General features: G+C 54.2%; 1 protein-coding gene across 2 annotated transcripts; it reads right to left on the bottom strand.

Annotated features, from left to right (window-relative positions):
• Positions 1 to 16,191: 16,191 nt before the first annotated feature.
• RHOD (ras homolog family member D) lies at positions 16,192 to 25,538 on the bottom strand. 2 transcript variants are annotated; one of them, XM_039840736.1, is made up of 6 exons: positions 25,331 to 25,460; positions 21,156 to 21,313; positions 20,817 to 20,904; positions 19,859 to 19,968; positions 17,659 to 17,793; positions 16,192 to 17,105 (listed from the first exon to the last, which is right to left on the bottom strand). In XM_039840736.1, exons 2-6 carry the CDS (start codon positions 21,297 to 21,299, stop codon positions 16,938 to 16,940), a joined length of 645 nt encoding a protein of 214 aa, XP_039696670.1. In that variant the 5' UTR covers positions 21,300 to 21,313; positions 25,331 to 25,460; the 3' UTR covers positions 16,192 to 16,937. The 2 variants fall into 2 exon arrangements, with proteins under 2 accessions (XP_039696670.1, XP_039696671.1); XM_039840737.1 differs by lacking the exon at positions 21,156 to 21,313 and having other exon boundaries at positions 25,331 to 25,538.
• Between the last annotated feature and the right edge of the window lie 1,318 nt (positions 25,539 to 26,856).

The raw sequence follows: 26,856 nt of genomic DNA on the forward strand, positions 1-26,856 counted from the left end.
CAGGATGCTTGCTAAATATTTAAACTTTGAAATGTTTTCAGTCTCTTTTTCTTTCTGGCTAAATCTATTTTCGCACTCTCTGGGGGAGCACAAGAAAATATTGACTGTGTTTAAGGTGAGGTTTTCAAGTTATATTTTTTGCACTTATGCTTGATTTGCCACAGCTTGGAGTTCATGTTTTGATTTGGTTATAATTACTAGATCTGCTTCTACTGTTGACCTAATTATCTTCTTTTTGGTGAGCTATGTATCTTAGTTAACTTTCAATTCCTGCATAATTGTATTGGTACAAGGAATGTGGGAGACACTATATCTATACTTTACTCCTCTATTATTGAAACTGACTACAAGACTTACCGATGTCTATAATGTTTATGTTTTTAATGCATGTGTTCACTGGTGAAAGCTTATGGTTTGCATAAATGTTAGTATTTTCTATAATATATTTAAGCATTTTCTATTTCATTTTGGTATTTTGTACTCTTTTACTATTTCCTATATTTTATACTTTTTTATAGTCAACAAATTTATAAAAGTGGGCAAATTCTCAATTCCGGCTTGCTGAAAGATAAATATAGAAAGCTGCAGTGGCTTCCTTTTCCTGAATTCACATTAATCTTCTCAAAGGGACATATTTCTTTCTATATACATTTAAATCGCTGTTTAATACACAGGCATGTGATTTGGGTGCTTTTAATAATTGAACAGTGCCTCTAATTTCCAACGCTTTCTCTTCATTCTTTAATGTGCTTCTGATTAAAACCGCCTCCCACTGTCTCGCATCCGATGGGATCTCTATATGATCATTATCATCCTCAACCACAAAATATATGCCAATTTCTAACTACCTGCTGGATTGAAAATATGAGACTTGGACCCTGCTCTCAAGGAGCTTACCGTTGAAAAAGAAAGCGAAAATGACTGCCTCAAAAATGCCAGCCTGCCTAGAAAACGATAGCATGGCAGAGTTGAAGAAGGGAAAAATGAGGACGGTGTCTGCTCAGCTCGGAAGCTACAGCAACGCCTCCCTCTCTTCCAGGACTTCCCAGCAGTTTCCTCAGCGCTGCACTAACTTCTTCCCTATAGTGTCTGTTCGGTCCTCATTTTAAAGAATATATTAACACTGAGTCACAGAATCTTAGAGTTGGCCTGGAGCTTGGAGGTCATTTGATCCAACTCAATCGTTTTAAGAACTGGCAGTCTGAGGCCCAAAAATGTTAAGTAGCTTGGCCAAGGTCATTCAGCTAGTTTAGTAATGAAATTGGAACCATAAACCATGTCTTCTGATAGCTGCTCTCTCTGAGACTCCTCAAATCGTTGGCATTTTTAACCATTAGATCTAATGTTTGTTGATTTGTTCCTTCCCCAGAAAGAGCACCTGCTTGCGCAGAGCACTATGCTTGGCACTGGGTCTGCAACATGAGTGTGCACGAGACGACAGTTTGGAAGGGCGGTGTCAGGTGACCATATAAGTTAGCCTCTAAAGTGAGAACCTTTGAAGCGGTGAAAGGGTCTAACAGCTATATGCACATCAGGTGTAAACCAGGATGTGTGCCAGGGACATCAGGTCTTTGCAGGATATATACATGGTCTGTACAGGGAACTGTGAGGGCACAAAGGTGGGAAGGCCAATTCTGTTGGAGGGGGAGGAGTGTCCATTCAGGGAAGGCTTCCTGGATGAGGCGATGCTTGCAAATTACTGGGGTTTTGATATTCGCCAAGAAGACAATGGCAAAAGAGCATTTCCCATCCCTGGCGTGCTCCAGACACAGCACGACAGCTGACAAGAGCTGAGCCTGCAGAGGAGGGACTCCAATCCCAGAAGACTTCTCCCACTATACTCAGCAAGTGGACAGGGCTTTGTTTTCTGCAGAGGACTGGTATTTGGTCGTTGCCGCAACAAATATCATTGTCTACTAAGAAGCAGGTACTACTGTAGGCGCTGGGAATACCATGGACACGACAGGCAGATCCCTGCCCTGCGTGACATGGCACAGTGGTTCAGTGGGGACGCCGGAGACATACTGTGTGTGTTCCCAGCCCAGTTGCACCACACGATGAACATGTCACCTTGCTCAAGCTGCACCAGCTCTCAGGATTTTGGTTTCTTCATTTGTAAGATGGAGATACAAGTTCCTCCAAATGGGTCATTGTCACAGGACCTAAATCAGTTAGCATTCACAGTGCCTGACCAACACCCAGACATAGAAAGTGCTTATAAACAAGTCTGTACAATAGAACTGAGCTTTACTAGTTGGGAGAACCACAGCAAATGGTTAAATTCTGTAAAGAAAATAGGAAGACTTCTCTGAGGAAGTGACATTGGAGTTGAGATTGTACGACAAAAAAAGAACATTCCAGGGAGAGAGAAGAGCTTGAGCAAAGGTCCTAGGTGGGAGAGGGCATTGGTGTACTTGAAAAGCAGCAGGCCGGAGTGGCCAAGGTAGAGAGCGGTGTGAGATGAAGCCACGGAGTGGCCAAGCTGGGTCACGCAAAGCTTGCCAGGAGCCGAGCGTGAACACCCGTGGTGGTCATGGCTACAGGGGAATGACAAGGTCAAATTTATGGTTCAGAAAGAACTCTGGTACAAAAGCAGAATTCTGGTGAGAAGATTAAGGTGTTCTGTTGATCTTCACAAAAGAAGTAAAATGGGTCTGGAGAGGAAAAATGAGAGTAAAGGTAGACGACGTCACAAGGTCTAGTCACAAATTAGACGTGTGGGAAGTGAGAAAAAGGGAGGGGTCATGGGACACTGCTGCTCTTCTGCCTTGGCTCCATTTGCGGTGCCACCCTCTCAAGTGAGGAATCCTGGGGAAGCAGGGGACAGCGCCAAGAGGATGGGGTCACTTTGGCACCTATTGAGGCTGAGAGGCTATGTTAGGAGGAGAGCGATCTGCATCCAGTTTGGAGACTCAAGAATCGGCAGCACCAGGTTAAGACTATGGAAGAGGCAAGATGGCCCCCAGAGGGTATAGGAGGCAGCCAGAATCGAGGGACAGGGCTGCAGCGAGGAGGGCTGTGCCCATTGTCGGTGCTCGATTACTGCTTGAAGAATGAATGGATGTGCGAAGTGTTCAGCAGAGGAAGAAGAGCTCGTGGAAATAGCTGAGAAGGAAAGACCAGAGAGAGAGGAAAGAATAAAACCAGCATGAAGGACGGTGTCGAGCAGGAGGGAAGAGTCAAGGGGTCAGATGAAGCTGGAAGACCACCCCTCTGGGTGGGGAACCATTATGACATCACTGGCCACTTTGACAACAGTGTCAGTGCGGTTGGGGGTGAGGAGTCGGAGTGCAATGAGCCAAGAATGAATGGGAGGTGGGAAGAGATGGCACACGCACACCCTTCTTTCAAGGAAATCGCCTGCGAAGAGAAGAACAGCGGGGAGACAGGAAGTCGGGTGTGGTAATTGGAAAGAAATGAGCTGCCGTGACCTGCAGGAAGGTGTCAGTAGAGAAAGAGGGCTTGAAAATGGAACCTGGGAATAAGGGATAGAGCAGGGGGTTCTCAGTGTGGAACAGCCAGGGAGGCGGATGGGCCCTGAGATTAGCCCCAGCTGAGAGAAGACATGTCTTCCTCTGAACCTCGAGAGGGGCTGTGAGGGCCGTCCGAAAGGAGATCGTTTGGAAGGTGTAGGGGCAGGAGGCTGAAGGTGTTTACACTTGAAAACCCCTGGAATAGTCACAGGGATGGAGAAGGTAGTGTAGTTGAAGTAAGCTTTGAGTCCAGCTCCATTCTGACAGAAGCCATGTCTTACTGCTTGTAACTTCTTTGGAGGGAGAAGTGGATGGATTTGGGAAGCAGTGCAAGTGATAGCAGAAGGCCCAGTTCCTGTGACCACTAGCTGTGCCAGAGGTCAGTGAGGCCCCAGACAGGTGTCCTGTACAGGATGGAGAGCTTGGAGTCCACAGCGGCTGTGATGGCCCCAGCTGGCAGATAAACAGGAGTTTCTGCCTCCCTCAGGCTCAGCCTCTGCTTGTCTCTCCTACTTTTGCCCTGGGCTTTCTGCAAAGCCTAGCCCCCAGCCCCCAGCTCTTCTCTCCCTTGAAGTCCTCATTTGTTATCCTAATTTCATATATCATCTCTGTGGAGGTGACTCCCACGGCTACCGTGGCCCTGACCTTCCCGCCCCACCTGGCCAGCAAATTCACCATTGGACTTGCCCTGGACTCTCCGATGAGGAGCAAGGTCTCCCGTGATCCTCCCCTCCAAACAGGCTCAGGCTCTGCTCCCTTCTCCCAGGACCACCTCTGCCCCAAACGTGCCAGGCCTGCCCTGCTGCCTATGTGACTCCCCGCCCAGCTGGGCATTTACTGCACGCCCTCTTGTGTGTTATGTCTGGTCCTCCCTCCAGTGGAGGAAGCCGCCTGAAGACTTGGGCTTACACTGTGTGTGTTTCCTCCACATGTGTGGAATGAGCCCTGGAAAATAGCCATTTCCTCAGTCAGTAAATACTTGTGAAGGAAATGTGAGAGGCCACTGTGTAGTAGCTGAGGCCACAGGGACAGACTAGGGGACATGCCAGGAGAGTTGGAGATTTGCAAAGTAACTATTGCAGGAGGGCATAGGCGCGTAAAGTTTTTGCATCTGAAATGATGGCAGGAAGGGGACATTGAGTCACTTTGCCAGAAAGGCCCAGCCAGTGCATGGTTGGAAGAGGACGGGGCCTGGGGAGAAGGAGCTGGTGGTGACTTTAGCCCAGGATGGGAATAGGTTGGTGGCTGACAGCCACAAGAGGCTCTAGGAAGGGCGGTATCATGCTCAAGGCAATGAGAAAAGCAGCTTTGGCACTGGGGCCGGGCACCTGGCAGGCAGTTGCTGGAGGCCAGATGCCTGGGGGAGGACGTTGTAATGGGCAGGGTTGATCTTCAGAGACTAGACTGAGACAGTGACCGAGGACTGGAGAGAGGAGTTGAAATGGGGCAGAGGAAGATCAGCGTTTGGCAGAGGGCGCGGAAGGAGGAGCGTGGCGGCAGCTCACATAGTCTAAGCTTTGCCCTGTGAGTGGAAGAGAAGGAATAAAGAACGATTGGCTGATGGACATTGCATTCTTGGTGGCCCTCACCTAACCCTATTCAAAGGGCTTGTTCCTACAGTTACCCCAGTCCCTCTCTCGGAGATCCCCCTGAGCGGTGTTGAGAAAGAATAGTGGCATCTTCCCTCTGTGGAAGTGGAAGGGGCGAGCTAACTACTTCTCATCTGGTTGGGGGTGGGGAGTGACTTGTGACTTAGGTTTGACCTATCAGACCTTCTCTTTCAGGACGCTGAGTCCTGAGCAGGTGACCTTAGGATGTAGGAGAAGATGGAGATCATTCTATCTGGCAGTTAGCCTGTTCTACTAAGCTACTAGCAGTGGGGCCGTTGTCTTTCTGCCAACCCAAACGTGGCCTTCCAGCCCCCAGTCAATTCTGGGAGCCACATCTACCATCAGAATCACCACCACATTCGCACACACACACACACACACACACACACACACGTGCACACAGTCACGCACGCATGCTTACGTTAAATAATTCTGCTTTGGTTAGCTGGAGTCAGTTTCCATTGCTGGCAACCAAGAACTCTGACTAAATCTGAGAGTTCAATTCTGTTCATTAAAGGTTTGAGAACGCTTTCAGATTCCTGTACAGATGTGGAGTCTGTGGAAGAATCCAAAAGAACCTCACGTTTGTTCATGTCTTTAGTCTCCTTTGTGCCAGATACTGCATGCCAGGTACTGGGGACAGATAGAAACACAACAGGCCCTGGTCTCCATGTAAGCAAGTGATGGTGTCTTAGTTTGAGTTCACTCAGACGCAAACCCCGTGGGGAGGATTCGAGTGCAAGTAGTTTATTTGGGCAGAGGTCCTCGGATGTAGGGGAGGGGAGTAGGGAACTAGGGCAGGCAAGGGGAGAAGGCCAGCAGAGGGTACATCATCAAGCGAGCTACTACAGTGGCCACTGGAGCTCGGCCTGGCTGGGGCCTCTGGGAGACAGTGTAGAACAGGCCTCAAAGTTTCTTCTCTCTACCAGCTGTCACCTCCAGAGGCTGTGGGCTGCTGGACACTCTCACCGCCCTGCAAGTACGCAGAGTTAGCAGCCTGAGCAGCCCTCAGGCAGAGGCCCAGCACGGGGAATGCCGAGGGGCCATGGGCGGGCCACCATGTCCAGGGCTGAGGAATGCAGTGGAGAGAGAAGCCTCTGGGTTCTCTAAGAGATCTAGGACAGGGACAGTGGGCACCAGAAGAGGACAGTCAGTTCCAGAGAGAAAATGTCAGACTCAAACGACGTCCTTTACTAAGGCTTTCGAGGCATGATGGGTTTTGAATTTGAACTTGCAGACGTGGTAAAGGAAGGCCAGCTAGAAAGAAAATTTGCTTTGCCAGGGTCCCAGCCCATGAGGAGCCAGCCCATGGAAGACAGCCAGCCGGGCTCTAAGAGAGAAGCACAAGATGGGGCCTGCGGGGAGAGGGTGTGGAGGCCCCAGAGCAGCAGCATCTCACTGACTGGCCTTTCTGCTCCCAGGAGCCCCGGTGCCACCAGCTACAGGAAACACCCTTTAAACCACTCATTTCTATCGAGGGCCCACCCCTGTCCCAGCTTTTTCCACTAGTCCTTGATTCCCGGTAAAGAGGCGTGATGATAACCCACTGCAGGGAAAAGTACCAGGAGATGAAGGGTCTTTCCCAAGGTCGCCTGGCTCGAGCGAGGCCAGAGCAGAGTTTGAACCCAGGTAGTATGACTCCCAGGCCTGTGCTCCCAGCCTTCCCAGAAGGATTATTTAAAAATTATTTAACGGAGCAGGTTAAGCTCCTGCTCCGTTAACACACTGAAGGCTGTGTGTGTGCTAAATGACAAGTGACATAAAACGAAGTTTGTGGGGGCTACTGGCTGCTTCCATGGCTGCAGAGGGCCTCCCCCAGGTAAGTGAACTTGAAAGATGGCCAGGCATGGGTGGAGTACAGGGTTATGGTGAAGAAGGTTTCCCTGGGCACCAGCCTGGGGCACGACAGGGTGAGAGGGGGACAGGCACTGCTGCCGGCTGCGGGACGAGATGCGTCCACGTGACATGGTGAAGAGCCCAATATGGGAGTCACTCGGTCAGGCACCAGAGAGCACGAAGTTCGCAAAGGATGAAGAAGACACTGACTGCCCTTTCTCTCAAACAGAACTACATTCCAGTGGAGGAGATATAAAAGGCCACACGAATGATGGAGGGAGGTGACAGCTGCCATGACAGGGTGACGGCAGCCTGGGAGTGGAGGAGGCCCAGGAAGTGGGGAGGGCAATGTGGTCCCAGTCCTTCTATGGAAAGGCAGGCCCTGCCTCCCACATCCTCGCCACCCCCCACACTCCTCTCTCCTGCCTGCCAGCTCCCGTGCGCCCAGCGCCCAGGCTGAAGGCCCCTGCCTCTGCCAGGCCCCAGCGATCGTGCCTGCCCCCACCCCTTAAGCCTCCTCCTGTCTCCCTGCAAGAGTCAGCAGGTTGCAGTTAACACACACACACACACACACACACACACACACACACACGCAGTGTGCTACAGTCAGCGGGGAAATCCCCCATGCCCACCACCCAGACATCTGTGGGTCAGACTGTCCTAGACCCAGGCTTGCACGAGGACCTGGAGATGCAGGCAGTGGGGCAGTGATGTGCTCTCAGGGGCCCAGTGAGGCCTGGATGCTCATAGTCATGTGACAGATCTGAGGACGGCAATCCCTTTGGACACAGCCCTGAGCCTTCGCAGCTTAGCTGTGCCCGGAGTGACTGATGCTGTGGCTCTTTGGGAACTGAGGTGATGCACCAGATAAAGAGGGCTGCTCCTCACAGGGCGCTGTTCTGGAGACACTTTGAACCACACAGCTCAAGCTTCATTCCTTCTCGTCCGGAGATACTCCAGGGTGGGCACAAGGCAAGTTCGTTAAATTGAGATTCTACTTCAGCCCGAGAGAGAGCTCTAGCTTGGGCTAAGGTGCCTTTTCCTTAACCCCTTCAGCAATCATGTGGGAAGGGCCGGGGGTTTGCAGAGTCTGTAGCCAAAGGCCAGGTGGCAGAAAGTGGCCCTGCCGCAGGCAGGCTGCTCCATGGCCATGGGCGCCCTGACTCGCTCCCTTGGATCTCACCAGCCTGTGCCTGCAGTTCAGGACTGGGGCGGAGGCTGCCCTCTCCAGGGAGGAGAGGAGGGAGCTGGGGCAGGCAAGGTGGGCTTGTCTGTAGGGTTCAGGACAGCATGTACGACTGGAACAGAAGCCTCTTCTAAAGAATGTGCCGAGTGTGGGGGCAGGGTCCCCTTCGAAAGGGAGATTTGGTCCGGATCGGGCCCATAGTTCCGAGTGAACATGGTGTTCTGGGTTTCAGGAGAGTTCTTGGCGGGAGCTGAGGAGGCAAAGTTGGGGGACAAACTGGGCCTTTACTCTTTAAGTGAGGGGTCTCGGTGCTGGCCCTGCCTAGTTTCCATCCTGAACATATGCTCGAGCGTCTTGTCCTATGCAGGTCTGCAGGTCCAACCGGCTCATTCAGCCTGTGGCTCTCACCCTGCCCTGCTCCACCCTCCATCAGGCTGCAGAAATTCTTCAAGTTCCCCTTCCCATCCACACCTCCCTCTTCCTCCCGCTTGCCTGGCTTGGCCCACAATTCTTCGCTCACTTCCACCATGAACCTCCTTTCCAGGGTACAGCCCCATGCACAGGTGACCACAGACCACTGCCCTGTGAGGCTGGACAGCATAGAACTTTAGCCAGAGACATAGTGGGGCTCAGGCCGGGTGAGTGGAGGGAGTCAAGGCTCTTTCTGGCCAGTGGACAGCGGTGCCTCGTGCCCTAGCAAGTGCCCGGCCTCCCTGACGCGGCCGGGCAATCTTTCTTTCCCTTCAATCTTGCCCCGCCCCCCGCAATCTTTGCCCCGCCCCACAATCTTTGCCCCGCCCCGCAGGCTCTTAATACCTGTCCTAATACCCTCTGCTACGAGGCCGGCTCGGGGCTGGGAAGAGGGGCTAGTGAGCTTGGAGAGGCCCTGGGAGATGCTCTGCCCGAAGCCCAGAGACCTTGGGAGCGGCGGCCTGGGGTCTTAGGCCTTCAAAACCAGGGTCGCCAGGGTCGACTGTCAACCCAGGGGTGGGGCCATGCCCTGGGGCTCTGAAGAGAGCTCACTGGGACTAAGAGCTTAGATCTGATTCGAATCTGTGTTTGGATAATTGATGTTAACTGTCTTCCTCCCGGGCTGAGGGAACTGGGCTGGGAGACGAGCACCGCACCCACCCGAGAGTGAAAATGTGTGAACAAACCCATTAAAGGCTGTTTACATTTCTATTGTCATCTGACAAAGTCTGTTTGTTTAAACCTCAGGAGGTCTCCCCCCGCCGCCCCCAGTTCATTTGGGTCTCTGCTCCAGTTCAGAACTTGAATTTCACAAGTAGGTGTGAATTACACCCATCTTATCTGTCTTGCCTGGAAGTGGGGCAGTTCAGGCCTTACACAGGCCACGTGCATTTAACAACATCATCTGCACTGAGGGAGGCCCAGAGGGGCTGTCGCTAGGTCACCCAGACCTGCCCTTAGCTGGTTTGCCACCTTGGTGCCATTCAGGCACCCCTCCGTGCGGAGGGCTGAGGCCATGATGACAAGGGTCTTTAGAGTCTCTCAGCTGAAAGGTTACGCCCTCCCTCTTTCCCCCACCCTCCCGCCTAGATATGACCATGTCAGTCTGACCACTTCTGGAGATTTCTCCTGCTAACCACTTTGATTAGTTTTTAAATAGCCCTTTTTTTAAAAAAAAATTTGGAACTTTTAGATTTACAGAAAAAATGTGAAGATAATACAGTTTGCACATTCTCTGGCACCACTTCCCCTATTATTAGTATCTTATATTTAGCCTGGTACATTTGTTACAAGTGACAAACCGATATCGATACATTAGTATTAATTAAAGTCCATTCCTTATGCAGATTTCCTTAGTTTTTACCTAATGTCCTTTTCTGTCCCAGGATCCCATCTCGGACACCGCACTACATTTGGTTGTCATATCTCCCTAGGCTCCTCTGGGCTGACAGTTTCTCAGATTTGCCCGTTTTTGATGAGTTTGACAGTTTTGAAGAGGGTCTGTCAGATTGTTTGTAGAATGTCCCTCCATTGTGGCTCGATGTTTTTCTCTTGATTAGATAGGGCTTATAGGTTTTTGGAAGGAAAATCACAGAGATAAAGAGCTTCGATTAATTTACAACAAAAATAATGATAGTTCCGAAATTGTTCATTTTCTCTCTCAATCCTTCCCTGCCTTCCTTCTTTCCTGCTTTTTTTCTCCCATTTTCTTCCCTGGTGCATCTACCGGCTTTGCCTGTTCCAAGCCCTTCCTCCGCCTCTCTGTCGTGTAGTGGAGCAGGGGCAGGCCACCAGAGCTAAGGAGTCGGGAGGCAGGGCGCTCGGTGGGAAGGGAGCGGACCAGGAAGGCCAAGGACTTGATCATGGACTTCCCGGGTTCAAATCCCGGATGTCTATGTTGAGAGCACCCACCTTGTTAGGGTTGTTGGGAGCTTAAGTAAGCAGTTAGAGAATAGCTCCACCAAAGGGGGTGCTCGAGGTGAGCCCTAAACAGTTCTGCGAGACAGGAGTGGGAGGGAGTCGGGGAGCAACACCCCCGGCCCTGCACAGGCTCTACGGCAGAACTGCCCTCGCGGCTGGCTCTTGGGCGCACACAGGGACATCACTAATGAAGGCGACCTCCCTAGAATACCCATAAGGCTCCCTTCTGCTGGGCACTCACCAGGCCAGGTGCCTGGAAGCGACCTGGTGAGGAACTATTAGCATCTCCACTTTACAGAGGCAGCCGAAGCCCCACCCACTGGGTTGGCCTTGTTTATCGACGGTAAATCAAGGTATCTGAAACCAAGTGTCATGGGAAAAGCCAGAAGTTCTTCCTTCTCTAAAAACCTTTCTCTTCTAGTTTACTGATTCCTGGACTCCCTTTAAAAAATACTGAATACAAGCTGCACTAGCACTTTGATGGGACAGAATTTCAATTAGGGAACTGTTGGTCACTTTAGTCAGAATTGAAGAGCAGGAAGACCTGAGCCTGAGCCCTGCCAGCACCGCGTGACCTTGGGTGGGTCTCCGAACCTAAGTTTCCTTTTCTGCACAAGGGGGTGTGTGTGTGTGGGGGGGGAGGAATGATGCAGGGCCATTGAGTAGTTAATATGTACTCCTGATCAGCAGGACTCCTATTTAAATAGCGTTTGTTGTTTTCGAATAAGCTTAATAGCTGAAAAACTAGAAACAATGCAAATAAATGTGCAATAGCCAGTAGGTTTTAAAAAGCTTTTTAGAATGTTCACTAGATTAAAATAATATGCAGCCACTGAAAAAGATATTCACCTAAATATATGATGGTATCTTGGATTGCATCTTGGAACAGAAAAAGGATATTAGTGAAAACACTGGGGAAACTGAATAAAGTCTGGAGTTTAATAAATAGCATTAAATATGAATTTCTTAGTTTTGGTAAATGAATGCTAATGTTAGGGGAAGCCAGGCAAAGGTTTACGGCGACTCCGTGGACTAGTTTTGTAATTCTTGTTTACATCTAACACTATTTCAAAAAAATTTAATGATATTCACAAGTCGTTTGCAATCTAGGCATGTTTGGACTAAAATGTTAAATGAAAAAAGCAGAATTCGAAATTGTGTAACAGTGTGACTACAACTATGCAAATGTGTTTTTTTAATAGGAAAAAAGAGGAAAAGAAAATAAGCAAATTATCAACAGTCAATTTGGTTGACCATGAAATTGAGAGTAATTTAAATCCTATTTTTTTATGTGTTCCAGTTTTTCCTTAATATGGGATCTCGACCACTCCGATCTCTTCAGAGGATGCGAACAGCAGAGGGTCTAGTTCATTTAAGGTGAAGGGCCTTATGGGAAGGCTGTCTGATCACCCTCAGGGGCAGTGGGAGTTAAAGATCAGACCCCTACAGCTCAGGTTATAAGCATTGTCTGCTGCCTACAGGCTTGCCATCCCCACCCACTGCCCAGAGGATGCATGCGTCCAGCCCAGGCTCAAATCCTAGACTTGTCACTTGCTAGCTTGTGACCTTTAACCTCTCTGCCTCTCAGTTTCCTCATCTATAAAACGGGGCTGCTAATAGCTGTACCTACCTTGTAGGTGATTATGAAGATTGAATGAGTTAACTTCAGAACTGCCTGGCATGTAGTAAGTAAGCTCTATGTACTTGTTAAAAGAGCCAATGTCCCCGCAATTAATTTAAACGTCCCTCGTTGTCTCTTGCCCCAGATTTAAAGTCTTAAAGTGGTGTGGAGGGAGCAGGAAGGGTGGATATTGGGATGTCCTAGCTGCAGAGTCAGGGGAGAGAGAGAGTCGAGTGGGTGGTCCTGTTTCCATAGGGGAGGGGCGCTGCCCCCCAGCAAGGCTGCACAGAGGATGGAGAAATCCGGGAGGGTCTAGGTATAGGGCTAGGGGGCAGGGATTTTGTAGTAAGTGCGCAACAAAGACCTTTGGAATGAATGAAAACTCATGAATGAATGAACCGAATAGAAAATTTTAAAAAATGCAACAAGTACAACAAAAAGCAGAGCTCACCAGGGAGGAGATTCCAGGAAGCAGGAGAGAGTTGAAAAAATGAGACAGGGCGGGGCAAGGAGGGGATCTTGATGTGTCATGGAGGTGGCTGCTAGGGTGATGGATGCATTTACATCTGGTGGTCAGGTGGTTCCCAGCCTGGGGGGGGCGGGGTAGAGGTGAATGGGAAGCTGTGGAGATGGACCTAGGGCAGATAGGTGACTGGTAACAATTTTAAAGTACTTTTATCAGGCATTTTTTTGGGGAGGGGGGAGTTGGCATGGGAAAGTGAAAAGAGGAGAGCCCAGGGTGTCTAAAGTGGCATTGTTGGGCCAGAGGGAAGCCCTGAGGATTGTCACCTTTTGGTCATGTGACTTTGCTCCTTCAGCTGGTGGTCTACTGGGAGAAGGGAGTTCGAAACTCAGCTGACCTTTTTCTGCAGCCTCCCACCCCCATCGTAGGGTCTGGGGCTCCGTGTGGGCTAGTCATCCAGCAGGAAGGGCCCCAAGATCCTCCAGATCCCCCTCTCCTTCCCCTCCCTCTTCCTTCTGCCAGCCCCCCAAGATAATTCCGGCCACACTGGGCATGCCCCCAGGTGCTGGCTCACAGCACCTTACATTCTGGGAGCACTCCCTTGGGGTTCCTTTACATTCTTGGAGAATTTTGATCTCGAACGATGTTGAAATTCTGGAGTGGGTTCAAGGGTAAAGGAGGGCAGGGACCGAGACCCCTCAGTCTCCACCTGCCTCCCCAGGGGTAGCAGAGAGGAAAATGTGAGCCTGGGATCCAGGGCTCCGTGTGGGAAGCACTTCGCAGCGATGTCTCCCTTGATCTCACTCCAGCCCACGCACTTGACTATAACCCTGTGAGGTAGTAATTGCAGGGCTAGGATTCAGACCCCAGATTCTGACCTAGAGCCATAACAAACTGGGGACAGCATGCCCCCAGTTTGACCAGAATGTTCAAGTCGCTTGGCCACTCTGAGCCTGTTTTTATTTCTGTACAGTTGGGGTGGGCCCGCAGAGTAGGTGGCACTTGGTGGGAATGGTGTGTCACCCCAGGCAGGAACGATGGGGCAGATCTCCATGCCTGGCCTGCCTGCCAGCCTCTACCAGGCTGAGGAAAGTCTCCTCTCCTTGGGCCCTGCTGCCCTCTGCTGGTTGAGGTCCAGCCGCCTGGCCAGTGCCCAGAGAAGGTTGGGAGCTGGCGCTGGGAGTCGTGACTCATCCTGTGTCCAAGTGCCCAGCTCTGGCTCTGCCACTCACTGCTTTTGGTCCTACTCTTTAGCTTTCTGAACCTGTTTCCTCATCCATAAAGTGGGGATTGTAAGAACCGAATGATAGGATGTGCAGAATATTATCTGTGGGGCCCGGCCAGACAGGACCCTGATGCCCTTCTGCTGGGCAGACAGGAGCAGGGGTCCTGCAACAACCCTGTTTCAGATGCACAGGTGCGGTGGGCGAGCTCTGGGTCAATGGTGTTTTTCGTTGGGTGAAAAGCACCTCCCCGATCCCCCCACCCCCAACTCCCTTCCTGTTTATCTCAATGGCAGGAACAGGCTGCTGAGTGGATATTGGATGCTCCCCTCCCCCACTGGTGGTATCCACATAGGCGCTTCCATGGAGGATGGAGGCTTGGAAGGCAAGGACCACATCCTGCTCACTTTCCCACTCCCTCTGCGCTCAGCACTGGACCAGGCTTGGTGTCTCCTCTGCAAACATGAGCCTTGGAGGAATTCCAGCCCCATCCACCTGGCTCCTCTCGCAGGGTCCTACAAAGAGCCAGCTGCCTCGTGCTCCATGTCCACTCCCCTCTGAGGCCTCCCATCTTTGTCACCAGGAGGGTCTGAGTTCCCTCCCTCCTCCTTCCAGGGCATGGTGACCCACATTGGTAGGAGGGGACAATATCAGTCAAACACTTCCATGCTTGCTCCTGCTTTGCAGAGCCTGCGACAACCTTGCATAGTAAACAATGACCCTCATTTCATAGTCAATAACTCTAGTTAGCAGTTAACGCTGAGTGAATAAACTCTTGCTGCATGAACTCATTGAATTTTCCCAACACTCCAGGAGGTAGGGACCACTCTTATCCTCATTTTCCAGATAAAGAAACAGACACAAAGAGAGCTCTAGTGACTCGGCCAATGTCACAGAGCTGGTAAATTGCAGAACCAGGATTTGAACCCAGGAAAAACCCCTACTTTACACAATCTGACCTTAATCAGAAGCCTTTAGCTTGGAGGTCAAGCCCTTGGAATGTGGAGTGAGTGGTCAGCTAGTCCGTTTCGAACCTCTCTGCTCCTCAGCCTGGTCACAGGCTTTGTTGATTCCCTAGCCAGTTGCTTTGGAATGATTTCCTGGGGGCCATGAGTTCTCATTCTCCAAAGGAAGGGCCTGCAGGAGCAGAAGGAGGCCAGAGAGAGAGCAAAGAAGGTGACTTGAAGTAGGGTGATCTGCCAGCCGTGTTCTCTCTCTTTATCCAGATGTGGGGCCCAGGGTGCTGTCCAGACAGAGGGGAGAGAAGCTTCATGACTCAAAGTGCGGCCCGCCCTGCCCTCCTGACGATGCCAGGGAGTGGCTTGTCCTGGAGTAGATGACTTGGAGTCTCCACCTCCACCCCTTGCCTTCCCGGCAGATAACCCTGAGGCCAGGCGGAGGCGGTGTGGAGAAATGAAGACACTGTGGTTTGTGGCTCTCGGCCCTGGCTAGGCTTCTGGGCTGCGCCAGTTGTCCGGCTGTGCCTGTCCTGCCAGGAGGGGGTTATGAGGAATTGAAAGAGGAGTTTGGTGGGTGAGGAAGAACAGCCACCCATAATAATAACCCTGGCTCTTTGGCAGGGATCTCCAAATATTACCACTCACTGTGCCCTCCTGTGACACCTGATATGGCTGCGTGTGGCCGCTGGGAGGGATGAGGCCTGAAGCTGGAAACCAGCCACCTAATATTCCCACCTCTCCCAGTGCCGGGGTCGCTGAAGGGGCTCACCGTCTCCTCTGAAGGAGCTCACCGTCTCCGGTTTCTCATGCAGGGGAGAGGCCAGCATTCTTCCCTCACTCACAGCGTCCCCACCCCTCCCACAGTCTCTCAATGCTGTGGCGGCTACCCAGCCCAGAAGTCACCTGGCCTTGACTTGTCATGGCTTGTTTCTTGTTTCTGGATATCTGCAGCCACCCAACTGGTCTACCAGTCCCACCTCCACCCTCCCAGCCACCTGGTCCTGCCACCAGACCTGTTATTTTAAAGAGTCCAATCTGGCCTTTCCCATAGCATGGGAAGAAAAACCCAGTTCCTTAGCCTGGGGGCCCTGGCGCAGACAATGGATGCTTTCATGTGTGTGCAGTGAGGTGGGTGTGAGGAAGCCAGCAGCTCCATAGGCTTCCTGGAGAAGGTGGTGTCTGAGCTGGACCCTGAAGGATTTGGGGGTGGAGGGGGCTTTGAACAGGCGGTAACTGGGAGGAAGGATGTGCTGAGGTGGGGGAACAGCCTGGGCAGAGGCTTAGAGGCTGGTATGGGGCACGTCATTAGTGCTCCCTGGGTGTGGCTGGGGTGTCAGGTGCGCAGGCTCAGAGCCTGGAGCCTGGGAGACTTTTGTGGCAATCCAAGATGAGGGACAGAACCGGAGCATAGATTCACAGCATCCATCTGTTTACCACACAGTTCTTAAGTGCTTTCTGTACATCAGGCACAGGGCATTCCGACTAACCCAGTCTGTGCTCTAGGAGAGCTGGCCATTCGTGGGGGAGACAGATGGAACCATGTCAAATGGTGACGATCTCTCCAAGAAAGTAAAGGGGAGCAGCTAAGGGCGGGGCCAAGGGCGGGGCTTGGATCCAGGCCGTCCCACTCCAGCACCTACGTGGGGTGGACTCTTATCTAGCCTGGAACACGTGTCTAAAGGCATTTTGAAACAAAAATGACACAACTAACTGGCGATGTTGTTTTAGTTGTTACAGTTACCACTGGGAAGGGCACAGGGGGAAGGGGCAAGTGCGAGTTCTGGCGGGCGTGGGGAGGCTCCTGGGACCGCTAGGTGCTGCCTGAAGGTGCAGGCCTGGGAACAGACGCGAGGGGGCGCCAGGCTGCACGGCTGCTCCAGGACTTGCGGTCTAGGGCTGGGAGTGTGATTCCAGGGGACCCCAGGACTAGCCCTCCCCAGGACTGGTGGTGAGCCCGAGAATCCCCCTTCTCAGGCTTCAGAGGGGTTTCACTTCAGTCTAGGCATCCTAGCCCCGGGGTCAGGGGCCTGGCCTCGGTGGTGCCCATCTGTTTCTGGGTCAGTTCGGTAGTCACAGCCTGAATACTGGGTCCAGACCAGCCAACTGGGCAAAAGGCCAGAGCCCAGCTCCTTCCGGTGCTGCTGGGGCAGTCGCGGCACTGAGGGTCCCAAGCCGTCAGGTCACCACGCAAAAGCTCCGGGTAATCCGCCGCCAGAGGTTGCGACTGCGGCTGCTGAGGGCCACCTCGGCGGCCTCCTGGAAAACGGCGTGGACGTTTTCGTGGAGCAGAGCCGAGCACTCGAGGTAGGCCACGGCGCCCACGGACCTCGCCATCTCTTGGCCCTACAGGAAGAGTGGATAGGGCAGCCGTGAGGTGGGGGCCGCCGGAACACCTCACGTCCAGCAACCCCAAGCCCTCTTGGACATCCTAGGGAGTCTCCAGGACTAAAGTGGAAGTTGAGTTTTTCTAGGGCACCCACAGCTCCAGTCCCTCCCCCACCCTCACCCCCCCAGCTTGACCAAGTGCTCTCATGGCTTCTTTGGGTTTCCTGCTTCAGTTCTGGACCGGGTCTCTGCCTCTCAAGGCACCAACTGATTAACTTCCCCGGTGTGCAGCAGAGAGCGGCTCGCAGACTGAAGAGCCGAGGGCCCTCTCTGGGCCTCAGTTCCCCATCTGTGAAGTGGGGGGTTAGGACTATCTGATGTGCACACTACTGGCTTTCCCTTCCACAGGTGGAACCTTCTAGAGTATTCTAGGCACCACCTCCAAACATTAGCAGTTCCTGACCCATGACTACCTCGGAAATGAGCCCTCCTCTGCCGGACCCTCGGAATGTTCAGGATGCCTGGCGCGGGGCCCCTCCCCGCAGCCCTGCCCTAGGGCTGGTTTTCCTACCCTGTGATAGGTCACCGGCTCCAACCTATTTTTGCGCAGCTTCTTCACCAGCGACCTGTCCTTGCGCAGGTCGGTCTTGCAGCCCACGACGATGATGGGCACCTCCTTGCAGAAGTGATTCACCTCTGGGTACCACTGTGGGGAGGAGGGCAGCAGGGGAGGGGATGTGATAGCCATCAGGAGTGCTGTCCCTCTTGCAGAGGGGAGAACGGGCTGCTCTCCTGCTCCCAGGCAGCCTCCTGCACAGCCATGAGCACCGCCTGCGTTCAGGGAGATCTCCCCTGTGCCAGGCTCTAAGACTTTCCACCTAAGAACTCATGAACCCCCAGGCCCCGATGAAGCAAGTTCTGTCCTCACTCCCACCATACACAGGCGGCAACTGAGGCTCAGAGGGGCTATGTAACGGCCTTGGTTACAGAACTGGCAGTGGAGGATTTGAGCCCAGGGTCCTGATCTACAACTCTGCCTTTCTGCAAGGGGAGGGCTCCCACGACCGCCTCTCAACTGGGTGAAACAGATCAGCAAATAAGTGATTCTTGAAAGATAAAGCAGCTCAGGACCCGACTGCAGCAGCTGCTCGCCTGTTGGAGGGAAGGGGAGCTCTGGCATCCTGAGTCAGCTGCTCTTTGGAATGTGAGGCTCCGGGGCCCTGGTTATTTCAGCCTGGACTACAACCCGGGAGCCTGGAATCCAGAGACAGGAGCTTTGCATATCCAGGAGCGGAGGCCCGCTTGGTTTGTCTGGTCAGGAAAAATTGGCACGAAGCCAGCTAGCTCCTGGAGCTAGATGGGGCCCGTGTGGGGTCCTGGACAGACGTCCCACACCCCCAGCCTCCACAAAACTGCCCTCGGAAAGGGTCTCCTCCGTGACTCTGCCTTATCGAATCCAAAGTGAGTCCTCGGCCCTCATCCCATCTGAGCCCTGACACGGATCACACCCTCCTCCGAGACGGAGACCCGGTCTGCATTTCACTCCAGGACCCCACCCTTCGGGTTCTCCTAGGGTCTTGATCCGACCCCCTCCTGGGCTCAAGCTGTGGGCTCGCTTTTCCTCTAGCAGCTCTGGCCCTCCAAGAGCCCATGGCTCTTGCCTACCAGTGGCTTCTAAATGGAACTGCCCAGCCTGGTCTGGCCCAGCCCTCTCCAGGAGAACGCAGACTCAGACTTCCACCGCCTACCTGCCGTCTCCCCTGGGATAGCCAATAGGGTCCCCACCTCCCACCTCCCTACCCCCAGCTTGCTCCTCTTCATCTTGGGAAATGGCAAGTCTACCTTCCAGTTGCTCTGGTCAAAACGCCTCTCTCCATCCCATGTCCAAACCATCTGCAAAGGGCTCTGCTTTCTAGATTCAGTATCCGCCCACCTCTCCCCATCCCCTCTGTTAGCACCCCGGTCCCCGGGGCCTAGAAGTGCCTGGCATGTAGATGTGCTCAATCAATACTTCTGAATGACTGCATGGAGCATGTCCCCATGTTAGCACTTCAATGGATGTGTGTCTTGGACCAAGCAACCCAATGTGGGGATAGTAACAGTGTCTGCTCCCTAAGGCTGTAAAAGGGTTAGATGAATAAATAGATATAAGTGCTGGGAACAGTGCCTGGCACATGGTAAGTCCTAATAAATGCTGCCACCATCACCGTGTTATTATTACTAATGCTGTCACTGGTGTGCTTTGAGGACTCCTGGAGCTGTGGGGGAGGGAACGTGCCATGGCTGGAACAGAGGAACTCCAGGGACCATGGGCCTGACACCTGTGAGTAGCTTCTAGAACCCTTGACATAACTGGGGGGCATTCTGGGAGGCCACTGAAAGGCAGCAGTTACACAGACGGGCTGAGAACTGCTGGAAGCTAATGGTTCATGTGACCTTGGGCAGGCTCAGGCTGGGGAGATTCAGGGACCTCTGGGCTACCCACCATTCTCTGGCAGGGTCACAGTACAAAGAGTCACGGAGTTCAGAGTCTGCAGTAGGGGGCAGGTGAGGAGCACTGGGCTGGGAGTCAGAGGCCAGACCCTGCCGCCAATACCTAGGGGACCCCCAGCCAGTCGCTGACCCCTCTGGGCCTTCGTTTCCACATATATATGCCAAAGGCAATGTCATCTAGAGCCTGCCACGCTCTGACAGCCTGTGGGGTCAGCAGTGGGGATAGAGCGGTATGGCCTGGCTGTAGGGGCTGTGCCTCCCTCCCCACCAGTACCTACCCGGTTAAAGACGTTGTCAAAGCTGTGTGGGCTGGTGACATCGAAGCAGAGGAGCAGGACGCTGGCGTCAGGGTAGAACAGGGGCCGCAGGCGGTCATAGTCAACTTGTCCTGGTGGAGTGAGGGCAGTCACTCCCTCCAGATCTCCTGTCGCCTGTCAGCTTCCTCCGACACCATGGGTAAGCCCCCCCAAGACTCGTGTGTGTGTGTGTGTGTGTGTGTGTGTGTGTGTGTGTGTGTGTGTGTGTGTGTGTGTGTCTCTTTGGATTAGGGCTCAGTTCTGTGCCTCAGGGTCCAACACAAATTTGGCACTGAGGTGGCCACTCCACATGAATGTCCCCTCCTCGGCTGTGTTTCTCTGGCTCACCCACGGGGTATGTCAGGCCTGGCCTGGATGAGACCACTTGCTGCGAGAGCCCTCTCCTGGATGGAGGGACAAGGCAGAGGCCCAGGCTGGAGGGACTGAGACCATCACTCAGAAGTCTGCTTTGCCTTGGGCTTGGGGGGTGAGGAGAAAGAGGCATCGAGACCCCAGCAAAGACACCTTTGCCAAGGTAAGGGGGCTGCTGGGACTCCCTAAGGTTAGCTTTAAGCTCTGCTATTAATTTGACTCTGAATCCTTGTGTGGGCAAGGTCAGGAGCGTGGAGGCCAGAGGTCAAGATCAGGCAGATCTTACAGAAGCTAAAGCCGGGGTAGAAAGCTGAAGAGGCCAGGAAACGTCTACCCCTCGAGAGCAAAGAGCTCTGGACTCTCCCTTGTCTCTAGGACACAGTGGGCTGCCCTGGGGTGCGGGAGGCAGCAGACAGGCGCAGAAGCAAGGAGGGTTCGGGCTCCTGGGGGTCCTAATCCTGGCCCACGCCTGTCCCTTGGAGATTGGTTGGCCTCCCCGATTCAGAAGGAAGGCAGTGGGGCACGGCTTCTGGCATCTGGGGCCCCTCCCCCAGCCTTGCACACCCACCTGCTGTGTCCCAGATTTGGAGGTTCACGGGTTTGCCCTTCATTTGCAGATTAACAGTGAGCCGCTCAAACACCGTGGGGGTGTAGCTCTGAGGAAGAAGAGCGAGTGGAGGCTGTGAGGACAGCTTCTGAAGGGGGACAGGCCCTGATGCCCAGGCCAGAGCCCAGGATGTGCGTGGCACTGCCCTCTTTGGGAGCCGGCAGAGTGTAGCACTTTCTGGAAGCAGTTGGCTGGAGGGGTTGAGGCCTGGGGCTGCCACTTCCTGTGTGTCTGGCCAGGCCCCAGACTCCCTGGCGCTCTTCTCCTTGGCTATAAAGTGAGAATATTAAAAGTACCCACCACAGCCTGTCGCTGAGACGCTCCACACAGAGCCCTGAGCACGGGGCCTGGCACAAAATAAACACTCCGCACATGCCAGACGCTGTTATTTTTATCTTTGTCTCCCTGGATGGGGGACTGTTCCATTTCTGAGCCTTCTTCCATGCTGTCTCCTCCTCCTGGAATGACATGAACCTACGTGTGTTCGTGCGTTTGTTCATTCATTCGCTCGCTCACATTCCGTCATTAGGACATTCTCCACGTCCTCTCCTGGACATCGGGAGCAAGTAATAAACAAGACTGGGTGCCCGCCCTGAGGGGCGTGTGGCTTTTTGGGGTCTCTTCTTTGCCTCTCAATTTCTTACAATCCAACCGGAACCCCTGACCGATGCTATCTCCCCCCGTCCCAGGATGCCTTTCTGGATCCCCTCCCATGGCCCCTGCCCGTTTCTGCCTCTCTTACTGGCCCTGTCTGGGCTCAGGAGGAGGCCCCTCCCCCACCAGGCTGGCTCTGCTGGAGCTTGCACCCTCTCCATGAAGTCTGGGTGTATGGAAACGGGATGGGTTTTGTGCACAATGAAGGAATAAAGAGGGGGAGCTTTCGCAGATGGGGTCTGAGCAACAGGTGACGGGGCTTTCAAGACTGCTACATAGGCCCTCTTCCTGGAGGGGCATGCGGGCCATTGCAGCTTGGGTCCCCAGGCCTAGCTCACTTGCTCAGGGCTGGTCTGTGGGGCCGCAGCCCAGGAGACCCTGTCCTCCGCCCATTTCCCATGCCAGGCGAGGCCCTCGTCTGCCCATGACAGGCCCTCTGAGTCAGGCCCTGGCTGTTAGGAGGGGTAGCCCTCTAGCAGTGGGTTGGCGTTGTCCTCCGGGGCACTTGGGAAGCTGCAGGGGGAGGGTGTGGAGAAAGGCGGGTCCCAGAGCAGCAGCTGGGGCAGATGGAGACATCACGGATCGCCCTGGGGTACAGGCTCTGGACTCTAGTCACCTGTTACTCCCTCTACTAACAAGGAACAGAAAAGGCTCCACTCACCTCCCCGTGCCCTCTGGCCTGTCCAGGGCCCCACCCCTCAGGCCCTTTGCCTGACTGCAGACAGTGTAACATGGTAGCTAGAAGTGCTTTGGAGTCAGACTTGCCTGGCTTAGGACCGGCTCTGACACTCACTAGCTGTGTGACCTTGGGCCAGTCTCCTCACTGGTTAAAGAAGAATGTCACCTCACTGCATGTTACAGAAGAAAGGCTGGCAGGTGAGATCCAGCATAAATGCCCGCCACTTAGAAAGCGGGTTGCCAGGAACAGTGTCCACACCAGCCACTGTCCATCTCTCCAGCGTGTGCTCCCTTCCCCATCCCCTCCCCAGTCTGTCACTGGAGGGCACCGATGCCTGCTGAGCTCCCAGCTTGGCCACCCGCTCACCAGTAGAGGAGTCGTCTGCAGGACCCCTCCTGACCTGGGGTGCGGGGCAGCCTGCCATCAAGCTCTTGGGAGACACAAGCTCTTGCAAATGCGTATGGAGATGACACTGTTACCCACATTCTCTTGAGATCTGCTGCGGATGGCCCTTTACCGGGACCATCTCTGATTCCTGCAACCTTGGAAAGACAGTCGTAGCCCTGTTTTCCTGAGGGGGACACTGAGGCCCAGAGAGGGGAAGTGACTGGTCCAAGGTAACACAATGGACAGCTGGCTAAAGATGAAGCCAGGTCTTTCTGGCTCCAGAGGCCAGGTTCTGTTCCCAGTTATCTGTCTCTCCTGAGGTCACCTGCCTCTCCCGAGGTCACCAACTCTAGCACCTGGTGGCAGAAGTGAGCAGAAAAGCTCCATTGCAGTGTGGGGCTGGTTTGCTCCTTTGGCTTGTAATTGTCACAACCTTTCCCCCTACTCTGGAATGTCATCCTGGAGACCTGTCTACATCTTCTGTTGTATCCTTTGAACCCCCAGGCAGGGTCGGTCTCTGCCCATACGGCCACTACGCACCTAATCTTATCTGTTGAGCTGTCCTCAGCCAGAAAGGCAGGGCCAGGACTGGGCTAGACCAGGGCACAGATGACTCAGGCTACGGTCTGCCCTGATGGGGCTCGCGGACAGACAGATGGATCATTACAGGACAGGAGACGTAGCTCGAGAGAGGAGAGTCAGGGGCTTCCCTGGGCAGCACACCCATGGGAGTCCCTGTGTGGACCGGGAAGACTCAGCTGGTTCTGGAAGGGCTGGTGCTCCCTTCCCCTCCGGCCTCCCCTGCTGCGAGCCCCCTGGGCTTTGGCCCTGTGGGAATGGCTGCTGCTCTTAACGTCAGCCAAGAGTCCCCCCGCCCCCCGACCTCAGGAGTTCTCTCTGCTCTGTTCCCCCTGCCCTGAACCCGAGGTTGGGCGAAAGCCGGACAAAGGTTGCTGAGGCCCCTCCAAATCCCCCCCTGCTCTCTGCTCTTCGCTGTCGGCAGGAAGCCTGGGAGATGGGGCTCCAAGTCTCCCAGCTCTTGGCTCCCTGGGCTTGGAGGGCTGCCAGGAGATGGAGTCCAGAGCCAGGAGCAGGAGAAGGTTTGGTCCCGTAGGCAGAGCACTGGGGACTTCAGAGAGTGTCCTGGTCAGAGGTGGGGAGACCTGTGTTCTAGGCCAGCGCTGCCACTGCTGGGCCCTGGGTCCCAAGGCAAGACTGTCTCTCTGGCCTGTTTTCCCATCTGTAAAATGAAGGCTTTTCCAGCTCTGGGACCTTGTGTTTCTTTTAAATGAAGAAGCCCTCTCTTGTGCCTGGAAGCAGAGGGGTTCCTGGGAATTCAGAGTCCCCGAACAGGGAAGAGCCTAGGACAAGGCCGGGTCCATTTTCTTGATAACAAGCATGTCCCCCCTTCCCCTGGCCAGCTCCAGTGTGCCCTTCAACATACATTTCATCAACTGCGAGACGCCCACTTCTACACTGTGACCTCTTTAGGACAGGGATGGGTCTCACCACTGAGGATGTCTTGGGGCCCAGGACACTGGTGGGGAGGCACCGCCCTTCCCAGCCCCCCTCCCGGGCCCCACTGGCCTGGCCCCTCCGTATCGTTCTCCTCACTGCGCCATAATTGTTAGGTTCCCATGGGCAGCATCTGGGGGCCCGGAAACACATCCCCCACAACTTAAAAAAAAATGTGACTGGCCAAAGGGGGTGACGTCAGCTCCATAAACCACAAGAGCTGGCTCAATGTTGCCACTGTGGAAAAGAAAGGTCTGACACTGTTAGCAGGCCCGACCTCTCCCGCCTCCCCCATCCGACTCCCCAGAACCTGCGATACCCCAGGGGTTTTCAGGATGCTGGGATGGACAGGAAGGAGAAGAGATGCTGGGAGCAAACCCATGGATTCCCAGGAGAACTAGGCTGAGAGGCCGCACGGTGGGTGGGTCCACCTGGACAGTCAGTGACCATGCTAACGAAGGCAAGATGACCAACATGCCCGAGCATCAAAGATGTACCAGGCGCCATGCGGGATTATTTCCCCCTTCGTCTCATGAAGTTGTGTGAGGAAACAGAGGTTCGCAGAGGCTGAGCAAGCTACTGGGGGCCACACGGTTCATCAGGGGAGCACCACAGTGCCTAACAGCCGCCTGACTTGAGTCTGGTGTGCTTTTAGCCTCCAAGGCAGAGCCCCCAGGGTTGTGCTATAGGGGCAAAGCTGGGGGAGAAGAAATGTTTTGCAACGGAGCCCCTTGCCACCTTTGAGTGAGTCCTTTCTGTCATAGGTTCAGAGCTGAGCGCCTGACCTGTATTAACTTACTCTTCACAGTGACCCTGGGAGGTGGGCACCATCATCATTCCTATTACGCAGTTAAGGTCACAGGCATAGAGAGGGTAGGGGACCTGCGGAGGCCACACAGCTCTAAGTGGCAAAGTCACGAATTGAACCCAAGGCTCCAAAGTTGGCAATCCCTCTTAGCCATGCTGTGCCACCAAGTGCTCCCTTAACTACCCAGGTTGCCGAAGTCAGTCCCTGTGACACCTCTCCCAGGTAGGTGCCATTCTCCTAGGTAATATTATTGAAGCCCTCACTCCAGATGGCAGAGGGAGGACCCCACACTCTGCTGGGAGGCCCCTCGGGAGACCAGCGTGGGCGCACATCTCGGCAGCTCCGGCACAGGCGGGACACACCGGGCGGGCGCCTGTGCGTAACCGTGACCCCGCGGGCATGCACGCACAGCCGGAGGGCTCTGGCACTCACCTCGGGGAAGGCCCCGTCGGCGAAGACCATCAGCAGCGACGTCTTCCCGCAGCCGCCGTCGCCCACCAGGACCACCTTGACGGACCGCACGCCTGGCGGCGCCTCCTCGCCGGGAGCCTGGGCCGCCTTCATCGCGGGGCCGGCGAGGGGCCGGGCGCGGAGCGGCGTCGGCCCGGGCTGCGGCGCGAGCCAGGCGCGGGGCCGGCCCGGCGGGGCAGGAATGTGGAAGGGGCGGGGCGGCGGGAGGAAGTGCGAGCCGGGCGGGGGGCGGGCGGCCGGCCGCCCCGCCCAGGGTGAGAGGTCTCAGCTGGCGCGGGTCATGAGGAGGCGGGGCGGCGTGGGCCTGGGCCCTCCTCCGGTCCATGCAGCAGCTTCAGCAGAATTACTTGAGACCCACTGGGTGCGGGCGCTCTGAGACCACTGGAAAGGACAATCCAGACTCAGTACAGGAGCACTCTGGGCTGCTGATGATGGCACACTTAGCTGATTACTGAAGGACAGTGTGTGAGGGTCAGGAATGGGACAGAGCGTTAATTGTGTCTAATTCCCCTCAAGTGGGGTGGTGGGTCAAATATGTAGGCCCACCAGCTTGTTTGGGGACAGGGATTGGCTCAGGGTTCCTGCATAGTGGGGCATGAGCAGGAGCTTGGTGACTCTTGATGAAAAAAGAGGAGGAAGCTGAAGGAAGGAAGGAAGGAAGGAAGGAAAGAAGGAAGGAATATTGAAGGAATAGTTGAAGGAAGGAAGGAAGGAAGGAAGGAAGGGAAGAAGGAAGGAAGGGAAGGAAGGAGGGAAGGAAGGAGGGAAGGAAGGATGAGGGAAGGAAGGAAGGAATAGGGGCTGAAGGAAGGAAGGAAGAAGGAAGGAAGGAAGGAGGAAGGAAGAGGGGCTGAAGGAAGGAGGGAAGGAAGAAGGAAGGAAGGAAGGAAGGAAGGAAGGAAGGAAGGAAGGGAAGGAAGGAGGGAAGGAAGGAAGGAAGGAAGGAAGGGTTTCCCCCAGGGCTCTGGAGACAGCATACACTATCCTTAAGGTGTTTCAGGCCAGGTAGGAATGGGGTGACCTTGGCATGCCCTCATGGGTCAGTGATTGGCACCACCATGCCTGGTCTGCTCTTCCCCAGCCAGCAGAAGAAAGTTTCACTGCAGGTGGGTGACCACTTGTCTCACCTCTGGCTGGGGCATGATCTGGGGAAAGCGATGGAAACTTCTATCTATAAAGTGCTTAGATCAGGGCCTGGTGCATGATTGGTGCCACACATGACCGATCCTTATTATTTAAGCAACAGTCATAGACCCTCTGTACCCAAGGGCCTGGGGACCCTGAGCCGCTTAAGACAAAGTCACTACCTTGAGCGGCCCACGCCTAGAACGGGAGGCAGGCAGGGCATCAGTGTGATAAGAGCTACAACAAAGGTGGGGGCCTGCAGCAGGACGGTGACAGTGAGTTTCCACCTCAATTCTGTATTTATTCCTGGCATCCGGAGTGCTCTGCTATCCAGGCCAGTGAACCCTAAGCCTCACCCCCGG

The sequence above is a fragment of the Pteropus medius genome, unplaced genomic scaffold, assembly GCF_902729225.1.
Source record: "Pteropus medius unplaced genomic scaffold, Ma_sr-lr_union100, whole genome shotgun sequence".
NCBI classification, from domain to species: Eukaryota; Metazoa; Chordata; class Mammalia; order Chiroptera; family Pteropodidae; genus Pteropus; species Pteropus medius.

What these genes read in the sequence shown, in the direction of transcription:
- RHOD (XM_039840736.1), bottom strand. Translation starts at nt 21,299, where the DNA reads ATGGAAGAAGGCTCAGAAATGGAACAGTCCCCCATCCAGGGAGACAAA. An exon ending in CCAAATCTGGGACACAGCAG is followed by an intron (nt 19,969 to 20,816) that starts GTGGGTGTGCAA and finishes TCACTCCACCAG; the next exon opens with GACAAGTTGACTATGACCGC. An exon ending in TTGACAACGTCTTTAACCGG is followed by an intron (nt 17,794 to 19,858) that starts GTAGGTACTGGT and finishes TCCTCCCCACAG; the next exon opens with TGGTACCCAGAGGTGAATCA.